Source organism: Bombyx mori, chromosome 23 (assembly GCF_030269925.1).
Source record: "Bombyx mori chromosome 23, ASM3026992v2".
In the NCBI taxonomy this organism is placed as follows: Eukaryota; Metazoa; Arthropoda; class Insecta; order Lepidoptera; family Bombycidae; genus Bombyx; species Bombyx mori.
The window spans coordinates 5,321,585-5,340,775 of record NC_085129.1 but is presented as its reverse complement, the minus strand read 5'-3'; the positions used below and the strand labels follow the sequence as shown (position 1 = coordinate 5,340,775).

Genomic DNA, 19,191 nt, shown 5'->3' with positions numbered 1-19,191 from the left:
AGTTCTATTTTGAAAAGTAGGACAGTGGTTGTTGTATAGAACTCAGACTACAACTCGCATATAAAGGTGCATGGCGGCTTTTACGTTTTTTATGTCTATAAGTTCAAGTAACTGCTGAATACTAGGTGGGCCGTAAACTTGTTCACCCATATAGGCAATAAAAGAAATCAAATTAACTATTATTATTACTGCTATTACTATTACTAGAAAACTATTTTTTGTTTAATTTAGCTAATTTAGTTTTGTAAAAGTACCTAATCTAACATACCCCAGTTAATAGTCTTAATGATATAGGGAAAAGACGGTGTAATAAAGATGATAATGCACTAAAAAGAAAAGGGTGCGTGTACTTATGTACGCGCGTAAGAAGCTATACTTTATTTTTATTAATTTTTTTTTAAAGATGAATAATTAATAATAAATATTTAACGTTAATAATTTAATAATATTTAGTATGATAATAATACTTTTGTCATTTATATTACTAAAAAATGAATGCTAATAACACTTTTTTTACGAGTGTACATGCGCTAAAGTTCACCTGCGGCTATATTCAGACTCGCCAAGTTACGTCGGTCGTATTGTAATGAGCGATTTAGCGGGCAACTTCATTTCTGTTAATATTGTGTCACGGTGCGCGCGCATAATAAAATTTCACTCTCATCAATTTTTCATAACGCGCCTAAAGAAGTATAACTTAAAAAATTGCAATTTGAGAATTTTACTACCATGAATAATTGTGAACAACAGTACTGAATTATAGAGGTTAGAAGAATTATTTATCCACTGGCAGTAGGTAGACAATTCATGTTGTATAACTAATCGCTGGCATTAATTGTTCATAATCGTGATAATTTGTCTCTGAAAAGTTCTGAATGATGCATTTACCGTTAAAAAACACCGAGGTTTAAATAGTATGGTAAGTCTAATTCAAATACATTGATAAAAAATAAGTCTAAAATAATGATTTTTTGGTTTCTAACATGCCGGTTTCAATATTTAACTACGATAGTTTTGCTCCATACACATTATTTAATTGAGGATCAGAAAATATTGAAGCAATTTAAGTAAACAGTTAGATAAGAATCTTGCATGCCATTAATGTCAGCTTCTAGTTTACATTTTTTGAAGTAAATGGGATTTTTTTAAAGTTGACATCACTTTGTATGAGTGTCTATAACAAGGACTTGGCGTGGCATTACTATTATTTTTGCCATTGAAAAAAACATGCACTACGACGATTGCCGTACTAAAAAAATCTGAAGAAACTGAGCATCCGCTTAAATCATTTATCCAATTTTATTCGTATCTCAATGCCATAAAGACTATAGTAGTATGTTTGTTCCATTATTGACATCATATTGACAATTCGACAATTAAAAAGTTATAGGATGTTTCCGCTATCCGTCGCGTCGTTGGGATTTGCAGTTTGCACTTATGAAGTAAATTTAGCTAGATTATACATGGAGATTAAAATCAGTAACTATTTATTACTTACAAATGTTTAGTGATTTATATGTGTGCCTGTGATCAGTCTTCAAATTGAACGATGATAACAAAAATGCAACCGCAAGCAAATGTAGCAGTGCCACAGTCTGTCACGACGCAACCCCAAGCTCAGCAAATCGTCGGTGTGCCTGCAAATGCTGTGATATTGAAAATGTCGGACTTACAACAAATATCTACTGTGGGTAAGTCTCTGGAAAGGTTTAATATTGAATTAGTTAATATTAAGTATTACATTTTGTCTGGAAATTTGCAAAATTTGCAAATTGGTGCCTACATAGTATGGTATGTCATGTTAGAGTAATGTCTCTTGGAATTTTTTGTACACGTCTTGTTTAAAATAGCGATGCATTCATTTACTGATTCGGATTACTCACGTATTTATAATATTAATTTATGTTTCTAAGATTTAAGTGAAATCCTTTGAAAAAAGCCCGACGCGCTATTCATCAATGACTAAAATGACCAGAAATATTTTAGGTTCTCATTGCTTTTTTGGTGATTAAATTGCTGCCTATTATAAACTTGTAGAAGAATCCTTTGTCTAATGAAGTATCTGGGATGATTTGACATGTTTAGTTACATGAATTTACCTCTGCCTCTTTGTTTCATTAAAAGGCTTTGTTGCCCTCATTGAGATTAGTTTATTGAAATCTTAGTATATTTTGAGCAGTAGATAGGTAGAGTAAGACTCCAAAATTTAGATAAAAATAAACTTTTTGGATTGTATTTTCTAAATCTCTATATAAATTGAATAGCTGTTTGCTTTCCTTTCATCAATGTAGGTTTCAATTACTTCCTACAATAACTGTATTGTCCTGTTCAATATATGTAATGTAAAACTATTATTTTAGCCTAAATGCTTTCAGAGAGGTAATGAAGCCACTGAATTATAGAAACAAATAAAACACTAAATCACTTCTTCTACATTGATGGGAAATAGTTACTTGCCAAACCCACAAACAATTGATAATAAGATCTCTTATACTGGGTATTTATTTACTTTTAATTTTGCCTTAGGCTTACTTGAATTAGCACATCGAGAATATCAAGCTGGTGATTATGAAAGTGCAGAACATCACTGTATGCAGTTATGGCGCCAGGACAGTACAAACACAGGGGTGCTACTCCTACTCTCGTCTATACATTTCCAGTGTCGGAGACTGGACAAGTCTGCTCATTTTTCCACATTGGCGATCAAACAGAATCCTTTGTTGGCTGAAGCCTACAGGTGAGGAAGAGCACTATATACTTTTATGTATTTCTCCTATAATTTAAAGGTTTGTCTTGAATTCTTAAAAAAATGAAACCTTTATTACTGTATAATCAGTTGTTCTGTATTTCGAGAATCAATTTGGAACAAGTCCAAGTGATTTGTGACCATTCCTATAATTTATAAAATAGTTTATAAAAATAACTGTTTGCAGTGTATTGTAATGACAGCTTTGAGAGACAAGACACGTGTCTCTGTCTGGCTGTGAAAGTTATTTAGATCATACTTTAACTATAACATATATGATATTGTAATGTATAGAAAGTTTAAATTAAATACAAGTTGGAAATATTGAATTTCTAATTTGCTTCATTTCACTTCACTTTTACCTTAACATTTTATTAATAATAAAAATGGACTAAATGAAAGTGCTAATAATAAAAATCGTTTATACAATAAAGATTTATACAATAAAATAAGTTAAATCCAGCGATGTGCGCATGATGTAGTTTATTTCATTTGGTTAATACAAAAATTATGTATTGCTTATTAAGGATACATACAATACATACATTTTTTGTTATAAGAAAGTTTACGGACAGTTTTCGCTAAAAATATTTAGTATTTTGAATACTTTTTTGTCAAAATAAAGTAAATTTGGCACAAACAGCACATTAAAAATTTGGAGCAACTACTTATTTAGGACAAATGTGGTGTATGACCTTGATTAATTAATTGCTTAAATCATTAACATTCACTGCAATAAATCTAATTAGTTGATTAACAAAAATAACTCATTTTCTATGTGGAAACATGTTTCAATTTTTACAATAATTATTAAAACTACTGGTACGGTTTAATCTCCTGTTTTCATAATCAAGACGTATAAGGCTGAGAAAATAATTCACTAATTCACAAATGAAAAATCTAAAACATTTTGTAATACTGTAAGGTACCTAGTACCTACTACCTAGTAATAATTTCTAGATCTTCTGTGTCAATGTTATTATAAATTAAAATTGTCTATTGTTTTAAAACTACTGAAAATTAGGAGATTTTTAAATGAACAATGTATTTGGGTTAAAATGGTGTCTTCTTTTTTTTTAAGCTACCTCATCATGCTTTTTAACTAACAAGTTTTTGTCATAAGTACATTCAAGAACATTCATATATTTTAAAACAGAATTGTTTATAAAATCAGACACCCGGCTCATAATCAATTCAAACTACAACACATGCTGAATAATGTTGAACTGTATAACTTAAATTTAATATTCAATAGTCTCAGGGTATTATTTTCTCAATCATTTGCACTCTTAGTAGAGAGGTCGTGATCATCATTTCGGGTTGTGGTATATCTAGTATTCCAATACCTAACATATTTAATAATCACACTGACTCCGATAATTAATCGAAACAGGATCCTATGGTGCATACACGAGGATCACTAGCCTGTTTGTAATGATCATAATTTGTCTTTAATTTTTCGTGCAGCAACTTGGGCAATGTTTACAAAGAACGCGGGCAGCTTCAGGAGGCGCTGGAGAACTATCGTCACGCTGTCCGTTTGAAGCCGGACTTCATCGATGGATACATCAACTTGGCTGCGGCTCTCGTTGCCGCCGGCGATATGGAGCAAGCTGTGCAGGCTTACGTTACCGCACTGCAGTATAACCCTGTGAGTATGTAAAAGTTTTTAAGGGATGATTCTAATCAGTATTATTTGTTTTCCATGTGGGCGGGCACATGCTGATATTAATTTTATTTCTTACTATCTGACCCGGCAGACTTCGTAGTGCCGCAATCAATAAATAAAAGACCTAAACTTTTGTATAAAATAAATTTAAAACAAACTAAAGTAATCCGACCGACGGGGGACACATCAAAGGGAAAATTACGACCATTTTCTTAATTATCTACCTTTTAAACCATCTCTGGACTTCCACAAATAATTCAAGACCAAAATTAGCCAAATCGGTCCAGCCGTTCTCGAGTTTTAGCGAGACTAACGAACAGCAATTCATTTTTATATATATTGATAACATGAGCTATACATAATGTCAAATGAATCATTTGTTATTTGTTTTCCTGATGGCTTGGAAAATTTCATACGATTTTTTTGTTAACATCGGTAATTATGTGGTTGCAGCTCATTGGATATCTCGTCATATCGATCGTCTACCATTGTGACATGAACTATTCAATTTCAAATAAGACAAAGTATTTTTGAATGAAATTAAATAAGTGAAACACACAACGCGTATTGTTTGCTTCGAAGTGAAAGGAGTATGCTCTAGTTTAGCTTAATCTAAGCATTTGTATTGTATTATGTATCCAGCAGGCAGTGGTAATTTTAAACCGTAATTCGTAAGATTCTAAAAAGGCGAGTAAGCCTTTTTGTAAATATAATTTAAATTTTATATTATTTTGGATATATTTACGTGTAGACCTTTAGTATTCGACAACTAGTATTCGTTGATTCATAGGAATAAGATACGAGCATTATTTAACTGTAGAATATAACGCGTATTGCACACTGATAAGAATAAATTAAAAACAATAATAAAATTGCAAAGGGTCAATAAGGGACAAGTAATTTTTCCTGAATATTCTTGTAAGACAACCACTTTATTCAAGAAAATGTAGACAGTTTATAAATGAAACGTTGATTAAAAGCTCAAGAAAAAAGTTTGCAGCGATGTATTAATTGACTTAACTACGTAGGAATATACATTCACATCCGCTGTTAAAAAGAAAACGATTGGTTGGAAATATACCTGAGTGTTGATCCCCAGTGAATCAGCTACCCCTGCAATGCATTCAATGCCTGCTACGTTACTATTATTACCATGTTTTTACGAAGCCGGTTTTTGAGAATAGATTTTGAACTCGATGGTACTTTTCAATTGACATATCCTCACCTGGCTTCTATTATAAATGGATAGTTTAAAAAACACGTTAAATTCGTACTAAATTTTCTTACTTCCTCACCCCAGTGCGAATGTCAATACTCACTCACTTTTAATGTCAATATAGTTCGTATCAACGTTCTTATGGAAATTAGAATATAACGTGACGTATATTCACAAGCGCTTGTTTGAGTAACATATTAGGATAATTACAAAAAAATGTTGATATGTTAACAACAAATTGTAATCTTCAATAAAAGCATTTAATAGGCGAGATTCTACTTTACTTTGATTTTATTTTACTTACTTAATTATATTGTATTGCCAAAACTTAATATTAAATGCAATATCAGTCTCTCATTGTTTTATGCACCAGAGTCAACGTACTAAAGTGAAAAAATAAAATATAAAATAATATGATTTTCTATGTTTAGTAATTCAAGGCGGTCGATGTAATTTCTGTTTTAATTGTATTTTACAACGGTCCCAAACTTCAAACGTCACCATAATTTTTTTTATCTTCCCAATTTGGCAGAATGGTCATGGCCTATCCTGTGTTCGGTTTTTTTTCCTACCTAAGCTGAGAGGGCTATGACAGCGTAGCCGAATGAGTGTGTTTGATGGTTAACGGAGCAAACGGATTTGAATGCTGCCATCTATCAACAAACATTAGATCGATTTGTTTTTTTTTCCTACCTTTACTGATAGCCTCGAGTGGCTATTTCAACTTCGGCCTAACGTGTAGGTGAGCTCACGTGGCTCAAATCGGAGTGTTGCTAACACTGGCCCTAGCAAGAGCAGTGCTTCGCAGAATCTACCACCGGATCGGAAACGCGACCCACTGAGAAGATTCGGCGAGAAACTCAGTGGGCTGTGTCTGTGGGTTAAATCGCTCGTCGAGCCCTTCGTCGCAAGCGACGGGTAAGATCGAAGGAAGTCTCATTTGTATTGTAATAACAGCTGTCGCGCCTTTTCTGACGAAAGTGAACACTCCTTCGGGGCGGAAACGGGCAGTATTGTATACCTCTCACCCTGAGTTCTAGTTCCAGTAAAAGTTATGTATTATTGAAATGAATACGAAGTCAGTACTTTATTTTAGGTTCTTAATTTTGTGACGTCATCATATCACCGAAAACTTTCGAGATGGCATGCATTCAAGTATTAAATCTTGGCAATTTTGTTTCTCCTAGACCAAAAAAGTTTTTTTATGTAAAGCTTTAATGATTAATTGTTATGATTGACGTAAATTATGAGGAAATGCATCGAAATAGCGTGTATTCATTTCGAATTAATAATTTGTCATTTGTCAATTTGTCTTTCTGTAAATACGCAAACGGCGACTTTACGCTTGTCAAAAAGAGATTAAGTAATGAGCTCGTGTAAAATACGTCTTATATAAACTGACGTGATCTTGTAACCTACACACGTACTATATATCTAACGCTTCGCTATACGATATATTTTAATCTTATTTGAACATACCTACACAGTAAAAAAATGATTTTATTGTAGAAAAAGCGTGGGGTGAATAAATAGAATTAATATTTTGATAATATCCTGAAAAGCACCTCACCCTTTTTTACAATAAAATAATGATTTCTTACACTATTTTTAATTCAAATTTACTTTCTATTTTTTAGTTAGATTTTCTAGAAAAGCGTATTTTGTTAGTTTTTTTTAAACTATTATTTATTTTTCATTTTTTACTTGAATTTAAATTTTTTCAAAATATTTTTTTTATTTTTTTTTAATATTGAATTTTCATCGCTCCTTAATAAGTATACCAAATTTCGAGTTAATGCGACGTTTTGAAGAGGGTCAAAATCATGTTCAAAGATTCCGTTACACACAAACATACATACATACATACGTCTGAAGCTAATAAAAGCGTATTAAAAACACTGAATTAAAACGTATGATTAAAATTATTTGAGCGAATTCGATTTAAAATCTTAAAATATTACGTTCACACGTCGATAAAGATAAGGCGATTGTGACCTTCACTGAATTATCATATACGGTGACATTAATTTCCTTGTTTCGCAAACGGCAATTTGTAATTTATTGTTTGTGTCATCGTATGCCTCGTAATATTCCACTGGATTCTTCCGTTAATCAAATAGAACTGTATAGCAAAGGGCCCATAGTAAATTGGGTTGACACATCTATCTATCTCTATATATAAAAATGAATTGCTGTTCGTTAGTCTCGCTAAAACTCGAGAACGGCTGGACCGATTTGGCTAATTTTGGTCTTGAATTATTTGTGGAAGTCCAGAGAAGGCTTAAAAGGTAGATAAATATGAAAATGCTCAGAATTGAATAAAAATAACAATTTTGTTTTTCCTTAGATGTGTCCCCCGTCCTTCCTTTTGTTTGTTTTAAGTTTATTTTATACAAAAGCTTGGGTCTTTTATTTATCAATTGAGGCACTACGAAGTCTGCCGGGTCAGCTAGTATCAAATAAAAATAATGCTTCAATCGTTGGACTTGGTTCTTTTTCTCTTTCGATTTTTTTGTCCTAGGTGAATAAGCATGCTCTCGGCTCAACTATTGTTAAACGTTTATTAGAGCCTACATTATTTTTGATAGAACAACAACAATACCAAGTCACCAGAATGATTTCGAAGGTTTCTAGTCATTACACATTTGACGGATTAATAATAAAAGAGATATCGATGTAGTCTTACGTAATAGGTTATCCAGTTTTAAATCAAAAGATACGGGTATATGATTTTGTAATTTTAGCATCCGTGCGTAGTTTTTGTTGTTTTTGTTATTGATAGGAGAATGAGCTTACGGTCCACACCTGGTGTTTATTGGTTACCGATAGTATATGAATGCCAACATTCATTTTGAGACATTAAAATTGAGCACATTAAAATCAGCTACTTTGTTAAGTAAGTTGTAAGTTGGATATTTGATTCCGAAATATCTGACAGTTTTATAATTAGTAATGAATATAACGCTTTAAAAGTTTTATAAACATACTAGACATATTGAAACGTATTTGTTTGTTTGATTTGGAGAAAGAATAATTTTGTTCCAGGATTTGTACTGCGTCAGAAGCGATTTGGGCAATTTGCTCAAAGCCCTCGGAAGACTAGACGAGGCAAAGGTAAATATAATTTTCTGCTTCACTGTTTGGTTCGCTCTAAAGTTAACAGGATTCTCTAGAACTTTCCTTTGTACGATATTAAATTAGCGCACTCTCGGCGAAGCGTAGTTTCTTCTTGCGTAAATCCTCTAGACATGGCAGTCGCGTAACGAAGTCCCCTTTGTGATGGTTCCAACAGTGTTTTCTCATCAAACGCCTTCACGAGTTTAAATTAAATTTTGTGTTTTATGAGCGACCTGTTCGAACCATTGCAGACCCGTTGAATGAGATGAAATCCTTATGAAGATTTAACTGAAAAATATCTCATACGATGCAGTCTTATAGAAGTCACAAAATATATTTGGCACGCCTTGTACAGATATTTTGTGATAGCATCTGCGTAAAATCATCAATCTTCTAGTCGACGAACGTTGCACGGTATTTAAGATTTGAAAAAAACTGAATGTCATGACCTTCGTGAATTTAATCTGATACTATCTATTGTAGTATAAAAATCCGTTCGACTAGAATATTGCGTAATCGGAGTTTGCGCTAATTGTAATTTTGTAATGTCGAACTTAAGTATAATTAATAAAGATCCTGTTGGCTTCATTGTTTTTATTTTATTTTAATGAAATGTGCTTTTATTATTTTACCATTTTCAAGGAGGATCAGAGAAGACAAGTAGCGTATCAGTAGTGATTTTATTTGTATGATTTGGTCATTCTCATCATGCCTGTCACAATACTCTGCTCGATGACAGCGCGAGTTCGTAATGATCCTATCCAATCATAAATATGTTTTGCGATAATCAGTTACATTGACAGAATCGGGTGAAAAAGTTTGACAAAGAAATCAACTAATTTCTATTATATTTTCACAAGGTGTTGTCTGGTAAGACAAGTGTAGGTGTGACCGGTGCTGTATGTAGCTGTGTAACGGTTGGTACGACTCTCGCTCTTCCGCCCCGATGACACCGTGACCACTGAAGGTAAAGTGGAAAAAGGTTTCAAAGAAATAATGTTACAACAGGTTATCGGATACGTTTTCATTTGATTATTGTCGTGTTCATCTTGTCCATCGGTTAGGAAGTGGAAGCGTTTGTCTTTTCGTTTTTTTTAACTGCTTTGGTTTTTCAGTGATTACAGACTTCATTTTTGTTGACGGTCGTTTGCATTTCCTACTACTGATGTGATGCTCTTGGCGTAGTGACTTGTTAGGATGCGATTTGGCGTAATTCTGGTTTTTATGTTGTACGTGAATGATGTTCGGTAATCTGAATTGAGTCGAACACCGGCATCGTTCAACGTTGTGTAGAGAAATGCTCTGGCGTAACGATATCTCGGTACTACATCACGCTAAAACACAAATCAAAGTTCAAAAGTTAAAGGTTATTTTTTTCGTGTGTTTAGGCTTGTTACTTGAAGGCAATCGAAACTAGACCCGATTTCGCGGTCGCCTGGAGCAACTTGGGTTGCGTTTTCAATGCGCAGAGTGAAATATGGTTGGCAATTCATCATTTCGAAAAAGCTGTCGCATTGGATCCCAATTTCTTAGACGCGTACATTAATTTAGGAAATGTACTAAAAGAAGCTAGAATTTTTGACAGGTACGTAACCATCATAAAATATGAAATATTTCGCTCTAATCTATTTTTGAATGTGTTTTAAATTAGTATCTCGTGATTATCAGGGCCGTCGCCGCATATTTGAGAGCCTTGAATTTATCTCCCAATAATGCCGTCGTGCACGGCAATTTGGCCTGCGTGTACTACGAACAAGGACTGATTGACTTGGCCATCGATACTTATCGACGTGCCATCGAATTACAACAGAACTTCCCGGACGCGTATTGCAATTTAGCTAATGCACTCAAAGAAAAGGGACAAGTGACTGATGCTGAAGAGTGTTATAATACCGCGTTACGTCTCTGTCCGTCTCATGCAGACTCCCTCAACAATCTGGCTAATATAAAACGGGAACAAGGCTACATCGAGGAGGCTACACGTTTATATTTAAAAGCATTAGAAGTGTTCCCGGAGTTTGCGGCGGCGCATAGTAATCTGGCTTCAGTGTTGCAACAACAAGGGAAACTAAACGAAGCCCTTATGCATTACAAGGAAGCTATACGTATTCAGCCGACCTTTGCCGATGCGTATAGCAACATGGGCAATACGCTGAAGGAAATGCAAGATGTAGCCGGTGCTCTGCAATGCTACACAAGGGCGATTCAAATTAATCCCGCATTTGCGGATGCTCATAGCAATTTGGCCAGCATCCACAAAGATTCTGGTAACATTCCTGAAGCTATACAGTCGTACAGAACAGCGCTTAAGCTTAAACCAGACTTCCCAGATGCGTATTGCAATTTAGCCCACTGTTTACAAATAGTGTGTGACTGGACGGATTATGAGGCTCGAATGAAAAAATTGGTCAGCATTGTCGCTGAGCAGCTGGAGAAAAACAGACTGCCATCAGTACATCCGCACCACTCCATGTTGTATCCGCTGACACATGACTTTAGGAAGGCCATCGCCGCCCGTCACGCGAACCTTTGCTTGGAGAAAGTGCAAGTGTTGCACAAAAACCCTTACAAGTTCCCTAGAGATTTACAAGGCCGCCTTCGTATCGGGTACGTAAGCAGCGATTTCGGTAACCATCCGACATCGCATTTGATGCAATCGGTACCTGGTTTGCATGACCGAACAAAAGTGGAAATATTCTGCTATGCCCTCAGTCCGGACGACGGAACAACGTTCCGATCGAAAATCGCCAGGGAAGCGGAGCATTTTATCGATCTATCTCAGATGCCTTGTAACGGCAAAGCAGCCGATAAAATATACGGAGACGGTATTCATATCTTGGTCAATATGAATGGATACACTAAAGGAGCGCGAAATGAAATTTTCGCTTTGAGACCAGCCCCGGTCCAGGTAATGTGGCTCGGGTACCCGGGAACTAGCGGGGCTAGTTACATGGACTATTTAGTTACTGATGCAGTGACGTCACCCGTGGAACTTGCCAGCCAATATAGCGAAAAACTAGCGTACATGCCACACACGTATTTTGTTGGCGATCACAAGCAAATGTTCCCACATTTACAAGAACGTCTGATTCTGAGCGACAAAGTTAAATCCCACAACAATTTGGGAAGTGTCGCGGACAATGTTGCTGTGATTAACGCGACCGATCTGTCGCCCCTTGTGGAAAATACTGACATTAAAGAAATAAAAGAGATCGTGCGAGCAGCCAGACCCGTTGAAATATCTTTGAAAGTAGCCGAATTGCCAACGACGACACCCATTGAAACTATGATTGCATCAGGACAAGTACAGGTAACTTTTTAATATTATCGAGTCTTTTAAATTAAAAGAAGTAAACCGGCAAAAGCAGACCTGATAAATTACGACGTTATTTTTTAATGTGGGGTTGTGCATGTCCATTCAATGCAATTGCTGTCTAACATAAAAATAAAAGTTGATAATTTCCGTTCGTAATTTCTGAGCAGATTTCCATTTTTTTAAATTGGCTTTGTTTCCATTTTTTTTATTATGGTTTGAAAAAAATTATGCAAATATGTAACTTTTGTTTCCACAATTTTCAGACATCCGTAAATGGCGTTATTCTTCAAAATGGCTTAGCTACTACGCAGACGAACAACAAGGCTGCGACGGGCGAGGAAGTACCACAATCTATAGTGATTACAACTCGACAACAATACGGCTTACCGGATGACGCCGTAGTGTACTGCAACTTCAACCAATTGTATAAGATTGACCCATTAACTCTACACATGTGGGTGTACATACTGAAACATGTACCTAACAGTGTATTATGGTTATTAAGATTCCCGGCCGTAGGAGAACCCAATTTACAATCCACTGCCAACCAACTTGGTGAGTATTCTATTCGTGATATAATTTGTGCAAACAGTCATACATTTTAGAACTATTACTTCTAAAACGAAGATGGTGAATATACTAAGTATTGCTATTATTGCCTCGAAAGATAGATTTTGTAAAGATTAATTTCGAACTGTTCTTCCAATCAGTAAATTAACTAGTATCAGCCTGCGATTGAACATCAATCAATTCGGAAAAATCATTTATACTGAAATGTTTATGTTTTAAAGACCCTAAACTTTTTGTAAAAATATCTGCTGGCATTCCAGCAGTTTCTAAATAATTAACTTTAACAAACTTGTTTGCAACTGCCTTCTCAGTTGCACTTATAGTAGTCCAATTAATTCAACTTTTAAGGTGTTTTTTATTTTAATCTTATTGCATATATTTTTACTAAAGGTCTTCCGCCGGGACGGATAATATTCTCAAATGTTGCTGCCAAAGAAGAGCACGTACGACGCGGACAGTTAGCCGATGTGTGTCTCGACACTCCACTTTGTAATGGACACACAACTAGTATGGACATCCTATGGACTGGCACACCGGTTGTGACCCTTCCTGGGGAGACTTTGGCGTCTCGGTGAGTTCTTTTTGGAAGAAACGATTTATCAGTTATGTGTTTTTGGATATGAAAATAAGCTTGTATTTGTTGCTGTACCATGTTGTGTGTAACAAACTATTTGTCAATCCATCAATTTGGAATTAACTGCCTTATAGATATTTATATAGTATAATTAAAACACAATACTATATGTTAATAATTAAAACACAATACTTTTTAATTTTAAAATCTCTCTGACTCTTCTATTATTTTTATATACTATTTATTATACTTTTGGTTTTTCACAATAAATAATGAGCCAATATATGACATGACTGTCAAAAGGGTTTAAAATGTTTCCTCAACAGCGTACAGTGCTTTGACTGTGTTCCCGACATTACTGATGTCCATGACTAATAATTGCTTGGAATTACCAAAAATGGAATAAAAAAGTCCTTATAAAATAAATTATGTATTTCTTTTGACCAAGATATAAATAATTAATTTACAGAGTGGCAGCTTCTCAATTAAATACTTTAGGATGTCCCGAGCTCATTGCCAGAACGAGACAAGAATACCAAGACATAGCTGTAAGACTGGGAACAGATAGAGAATAGTAAGTTGACATTAATTTAATTTATTAGTAATTACTTTACAGGGCAGACGATTTTACGGCCTATCTGGTATTAAGTGCTTTGTAATGCATATAATGACACTTGCCTCTTGAAGGATCCGTTATGATTGAGATTTCAGATTAGTAAGAAAATGATATTACTAAACTCTATCTTAGAGTTTGGCCAATGATACTAATATTTAAGGAAACCTGATAACAGTAGCAACTTAGGAAGGTCAGGATGACATACCCATTGTTTACTTAATGATAGGACCAAAAAATCCTTGAATTTATTGTTACTTATTAATAGAAGTACATGTTGCATTATTCATAGTTGTATGTTGTTGTTGAGCAACAAAAAAAGTTTTATTAAAAAATATTTGTATCTTAAAATAATCTTGTCTCTGAAATGCAAAACAAAAATATTATAAAAGTAATTTATTCTTCTCATTGACTTCATTATTTGAATATCAGCAGTTTATCATTTAATATGTTTATAGATAAATTTTTAAGAATTATTTGTTTGATAAAGAATACTGGGGGGTCACCCAGAGGTCGAAATTCGATCATAATTAATTTAAATTATAAGTTTGAACATTATTATGGTTCGATTGTCATAATTCTGTAATCATAATTTATCCAAGGCTACACGATAGATAAATAATTTTATAGACAAACATTATGTAATCTATTCTTAATTTGACCACAGGCTATCAAAAATAAACAAAAGAGTATAAATGCGTGTGTATGTCAAATACATGGTAGTGTGTGTAATTTTTTGTATTGATGTAATTTAATTTTTAAAAATAATTTAAAGAAAAAATTACCTTTTTGCACTCCTCTATATTCTCTTCAAGTGAAAAATTTAATATCTCTCTGTCCTCGCAATTTTCGTAAAAAGTTGTACAAAGTTTTTGCTTCCTATATCTATACTCTACACTAATATATAAATCTACAGTGGTTTTTACTGATGTTCCCTTATAACTAGTTACTGAACTATGCATCCGATTGACTTGAAACTTGGTATCCATGTAGAAAATACATGAACTTAATGGATAGGCTAATATTTATATGAGTGTTGGACTCCCTACACCAGTTGCGGGGGCGTTATTGATGAGAAACTTTGTGGAGTTGAGAAATAATCATGTTAATTTTAAATGGCTAATATAGCTGTAGATATTAAAGTTAAATTCATTTTGAAATTTCTTATTATTGATCTCATTTTAAAAGCTTTTTTTTTTTCGTTACAGCCTAAAAGCGATCAGAGCAAAGGTGTGGACAGCTCGCACTGACAGTCCTCTTTTCGACTGCAAGGCGTACGCCACCGGACTTGAGATGCTGTACAACAGGATGTGGTCGAGGCACGCGCGAGGCGATCGCCCTGATCATATACAGGCCCTCGAGAAATAAGTGAATACAATAAAGTTATGTGAAGACCATTTTAGTGTGAAATCATTGCGTGGAACATTTTGTTTAATTCGAAAGCTAAAAACTATCGATAATACTAGTTTTTCGGCTTCAATTAATTTAATCTTTGAGCGTCAAAGAATTTATGGGTTGTCTCAAACAATTTTCAGAGATCTCTTGTTCTTAATACAGAAATATGTGATACAAAGTGGAATTAATGGAGTTTCGATTTAATATCGGTATTAATAACAGTGCATGCTAACACTTTTAGTGAACTGAATTAATCACATTAGTGACTGTCTTATAGGCGATGTTATTAAATGGTGATTATTAATGATGAGTTTGTTCATTCTAAACATTTGAACTTACAGCATAATAATTTGTATTTTGTATTGAGACTAATTTGTGCCTTTGCAGGGTGGGACAATCCTATATTGCCATATACTTTTTTGTATAACAGTGACTTGAAAGATTTGGAATGAATTTAAATGTTAAGGAATTCATAAACTGACATTGAAAAGTAAGCGTTATTTATTATTTCACTAGTGTTTGTTTGTCTGTAGTAACAATATTATAATATTCAGTTTGAACCATAATAAACAGTTCATAGTTAAAAAACAAGTATTAAAAATATGTTAATCCATATATTTAATTATACTCTTTAAGCTTGATTGTATAACCAAATATTCTTGCGTTATGCTCTGTGTATGTCGAGGTGAGTATGGCTTAGAAAAAAATGCAGCAAAAGTATTTACCTTTACCACACAGTATTTAAAATTAATTGAAACTTGTTTATCTCTAGTTATGAACTAATGTTATTACACTAAGACAAAGTTCCAACATTAATGTAAATTAAACAACACTAATACTATTTTATGTATTTTTAAGGAAGGAAGGAATAGGGACACCACTTGTGGTCTAACTTAGCTGCCTCATTCAATGAATTTTTTCACAACTAGAACAAGCGTTGAAGTTTAGCGCGTCATGTTAAATCGTGACATAGTTAGGACTTGCGTATAAGTTATCGTCCCAGTTGGTATTCGTACTCAAGTTTAGTCATATTTCAATTGTGTTCACTTTCAAATTAACCTTTTTATTTCCCACCCATATAACTAATTAAATAGTGTTCTGTAAATTCCTGTAGTATTTAAGAAATAAAAATCTATTGTGATAAACAGTCCTATTTGTTAACAAAAAAAAGAAGGTAAACAATGGCATTGTTCTTTTCAGTAAATTTCATGATAATATACACGTATAGTAATATTAACATTACAAATACTAGGATTCCTCAAAAACCGAGTTTAGTCACAATGATGCGACTTATTTTACAATTAATACATTTTCTATTTTAATCAATTGAAGATTGTAGCGAATAGATCAATGGCTGGTTAATTTCATTTAAAACTTGTGAATTAAAAAAAATTCGTAACTCGTGATTTGTAGCACGGTAGAGATAATTTTAGACTATCGGAATATGCAGCATGTGAGTATTTCGTTTAATTATAATAATGAAGTTTGAAAATACAGAACACGTTTTAAAGACTATGTTCCGATGTACACCGCGAGTACTGTTCAGTACTCTCACTGGGGAGAAATTCGTTCCTTTATGGACTGACAGTATACAGTGGCATCACCTAGGGAAATATATTACTACATAAATCGTCGCCATCTTCCTACTGTAAACACTAGTGCTTTTAGCTCACTGAGTTTCTCGCAGAGTTTCTCGTCGCGTTTCCGATCCGGTGGTAGATTCTGTGAAGCACGGCTCTTGCTAGGGCCAGGGTTAGCAACAACTCCGGTTTGAGCCCCGAGATGTCACCTACACGCTAGGGTAACGCTGATATAGCCTCTCAAGGCCATCAGCATAGGTAGGGAAAAAAAGGTGTTTTCGAGGTAAGGTAACCTCATTCCAATAATTCGAGAAATAATTTGTTATACATTAAATTGCTTGAAAAAGAATATTTTCTTGTATTCAAAAGTATACTAACTTATTTTGCGATAATTCAACTGACCATAACTTGAATATTCAATTTTTAAATGTAATTAAATTTAACAAATTTTTTTTTTGAAGGTAAAAACGATGTCAGTAAACTTCGATGACAGTTTATGTACTACGAACCGTTTTAAACAGTGGTCAGTGTAGTTAACTATAAAGAAACGGTTTTGCATATTGATGTCACACTTTACAGTGCTCTCAGTGTATATCGGAACATAGCCAAAAAATGTACTGACAAGATTTATTTTTATATGACACCTCTCAATGTGAGGGTCATAGTAGTAACCAGTGTGCGTAGTGCGAGTTTTAACGTTCTCGATAGCGTAAAAGTTAACTAATTTTTGTGTGGATGGGATCGTTTGCGTACGTTTGCCGCTAGGGGCGCTGTTCCAATTGCATACAAAACTGAGTTAACTTTTACGCAAACGAGAACGTTAAAAATACTCGCACTAAACACACAGGAATGTAAAAGATTTAAATGCGTGATACTTTTTGTACTAGGTACCTATTGTATTGGTGGAAGTTGATGTTTTATGTTCCAGCCTAAGATTGCTTGAAGCTTATTCACCGCGTCTCTTTCAGTGGTTGGAAACAATAAAATTTTAATTTATTTCATGAATATATTTTGTAATGTTTTATTTTTTCTTTTAAACAAATCGAACGGGGTGGCAGGCTGTATTATACACGAATGGCCATCTAACCGTTTGTACGCGTCGTAATCATTGTATATATCTCAATTATCTCATATTGTTAAGTTAAGTAAGACATTACCCATGGTAAATAATGAAATGAAAATAAAATTGAAAAGGTGTTTTATTTAATATAATTGAGTTTCAGTAAGAATTGGCGTCTTCAGAGTTCGTCCACTGTGTTTTATTTTTAACTAGCTGACCCGGCAGACTTCCTAGTGCCCCAATCGATAAATAAAATACCTAAACTTTTGTATAAAATAAACTTAAAACAAACAAAAGGAATCCGTCCGACGGGGGACACATCAACGGAAAAACAAAATTGTTATTTTTATTTGTTTCCGAGCATTTTCATATTTATCTACCTTTTAAACTTTCTCTGGACTTCCACAAATAATTCAAGACTAAAATTAGCCAAATCGGTCCAGCCGTTCTCGAGTTTTAGCGAGACTAACGAACATTTTTAGATTTAATGTAAATGTTGCAGTAGATATTTGTTTGTCATTTTTGCTTTTACGTCAATAAAGAAAAGTTATAGAAGTCAATAATATTGGAAGGTATTTGAATCTAATAAATAGAGAGCAACACTTGAAAACAATTTAGTTAATTACTATGGTGAATTTTAGATTGTAGTCTCTTGAATTCATTGTAACGTCGTATGTCCGATTATTCACAGAATGCAGCTGTTGCAAATTGTCATTAATTGACCACTTAGTAGTGTCATTTACCCTCAACATACATACTACATAGACGCTTTGCCATTGCTGTTTTGTAAGATGTATTAGAAGTGCTCTTAGTTAATTACATTTTTAAAATAGTAAATCAGTTTAATTTTAAAGTGTAATGATATATATGCATAGACTCTAACACTTTTTACCTGCCGGCAGTGATTCCACTGAATAAAAACACTACAGAACATTTTTTTTTTTTTATTAAACTTCACAACCACACAATGGAAGGTATTCAGCAGTCCATGGCACAATTGACTGATATATTCAACAAGAAATTTGCAGAATTTGAGGTAAGACAGCAGAAACTGAGCGCTCCATCCACTTCAACACTCTCCACACTGGAAGAAGAGTTTCTTGCTTTTAAAACTTTCACTCTGAATGCGCTTCGTGCACTACAGACTCAAGTGGAGCTCATTTCACTTGAAAATGATCGCCTAGAAATGCACTCAAGGAGAAAAATTCTTCTGATACACGGTGTTCCTGAACAACAGAAAGAGGACACTTTAGCTACAGTTGTCGAAACCATTGTCAGTAAATTGAAACTTAAGGACTTTAATACATCTAACATTTCCCGGTGTCACAGAATGGG

At 34.0% G+C, this 19,191-nt stretch overlaps 2 protein-coding genes across 2 annotated transcripts in view; one reads left to right on the top strand and one right to left on the bottom strand.

The window, feature by feature from the left end:
- LOC134201162 (uncharacterized) overlaps nt 1–699 on the bottom strand; it is a 145,718-nt gene extending 145,019 nt beyond the window's left edge. Inside the window, exon 1 of the mRNA XM_062675482.1 lies at nt 328–699. The gene's annotated coding sequence lies outside the window, so the exon portion shown is untranslated. The remainder of the gene's footprint in view (nt 1–327) is intronic.
- Nucleotides 700–1,204: 505 nt separating this feature from the next.
- On the top strand, nt 1,205–17,989 carry LOC101737525 (UDP-N-acetylglucosamine--peptide N-acetylglucosaminyltransferase 110 kDa subunit). The gene is made up of 10 exons (XM_004921676.5): nt 1,205–1,691; nt 2,527–2,737; nt 4,214–4,397; nt 8,677–8,745; nt 10,137–10,333; nt 10,417–12,058; nt 12,328–12,619; nt 13,025–13,205; nt 13,678–13,782; nt 15,030–17,989. Exons 1-10 carry the CDS (start codon nt 1,550–1,552, stop codon nt 15,187–15,189), a joined length of 3,183 nt encoding a protein of 1,060 aa, XP_004921733.1. The 5' UTR covers nt 1,205–1,549; the 3' UTR covers nt 15,190–17,989.
- Nucleotides 17,990–19,191: the final 1,202 nt, after the last annotated feature.

Coding starts and splice junctions, on each gene's coding strand:
- LOC101737525 (XM_004921676.5), top strand. CDS start 1,550: ATGATAACAAAAATGCAACCGCAAGCAAATGTAGCAGTGCCACAGTCT. Junction 12,059..12,327: donor TTGCATCAGGACAAGTACAG/GTAACTTTTTAA, acceptor CACAATTTTCAG/ACATCCGTAAATGGCGTTAT. Junction 12,620..13,024: donor ATCCACTGCCAACCAACTTG/GTGAGTATTCTA, acceptor TTTTTACTAAAG/GTCTTCCGCCGGGACGGATA.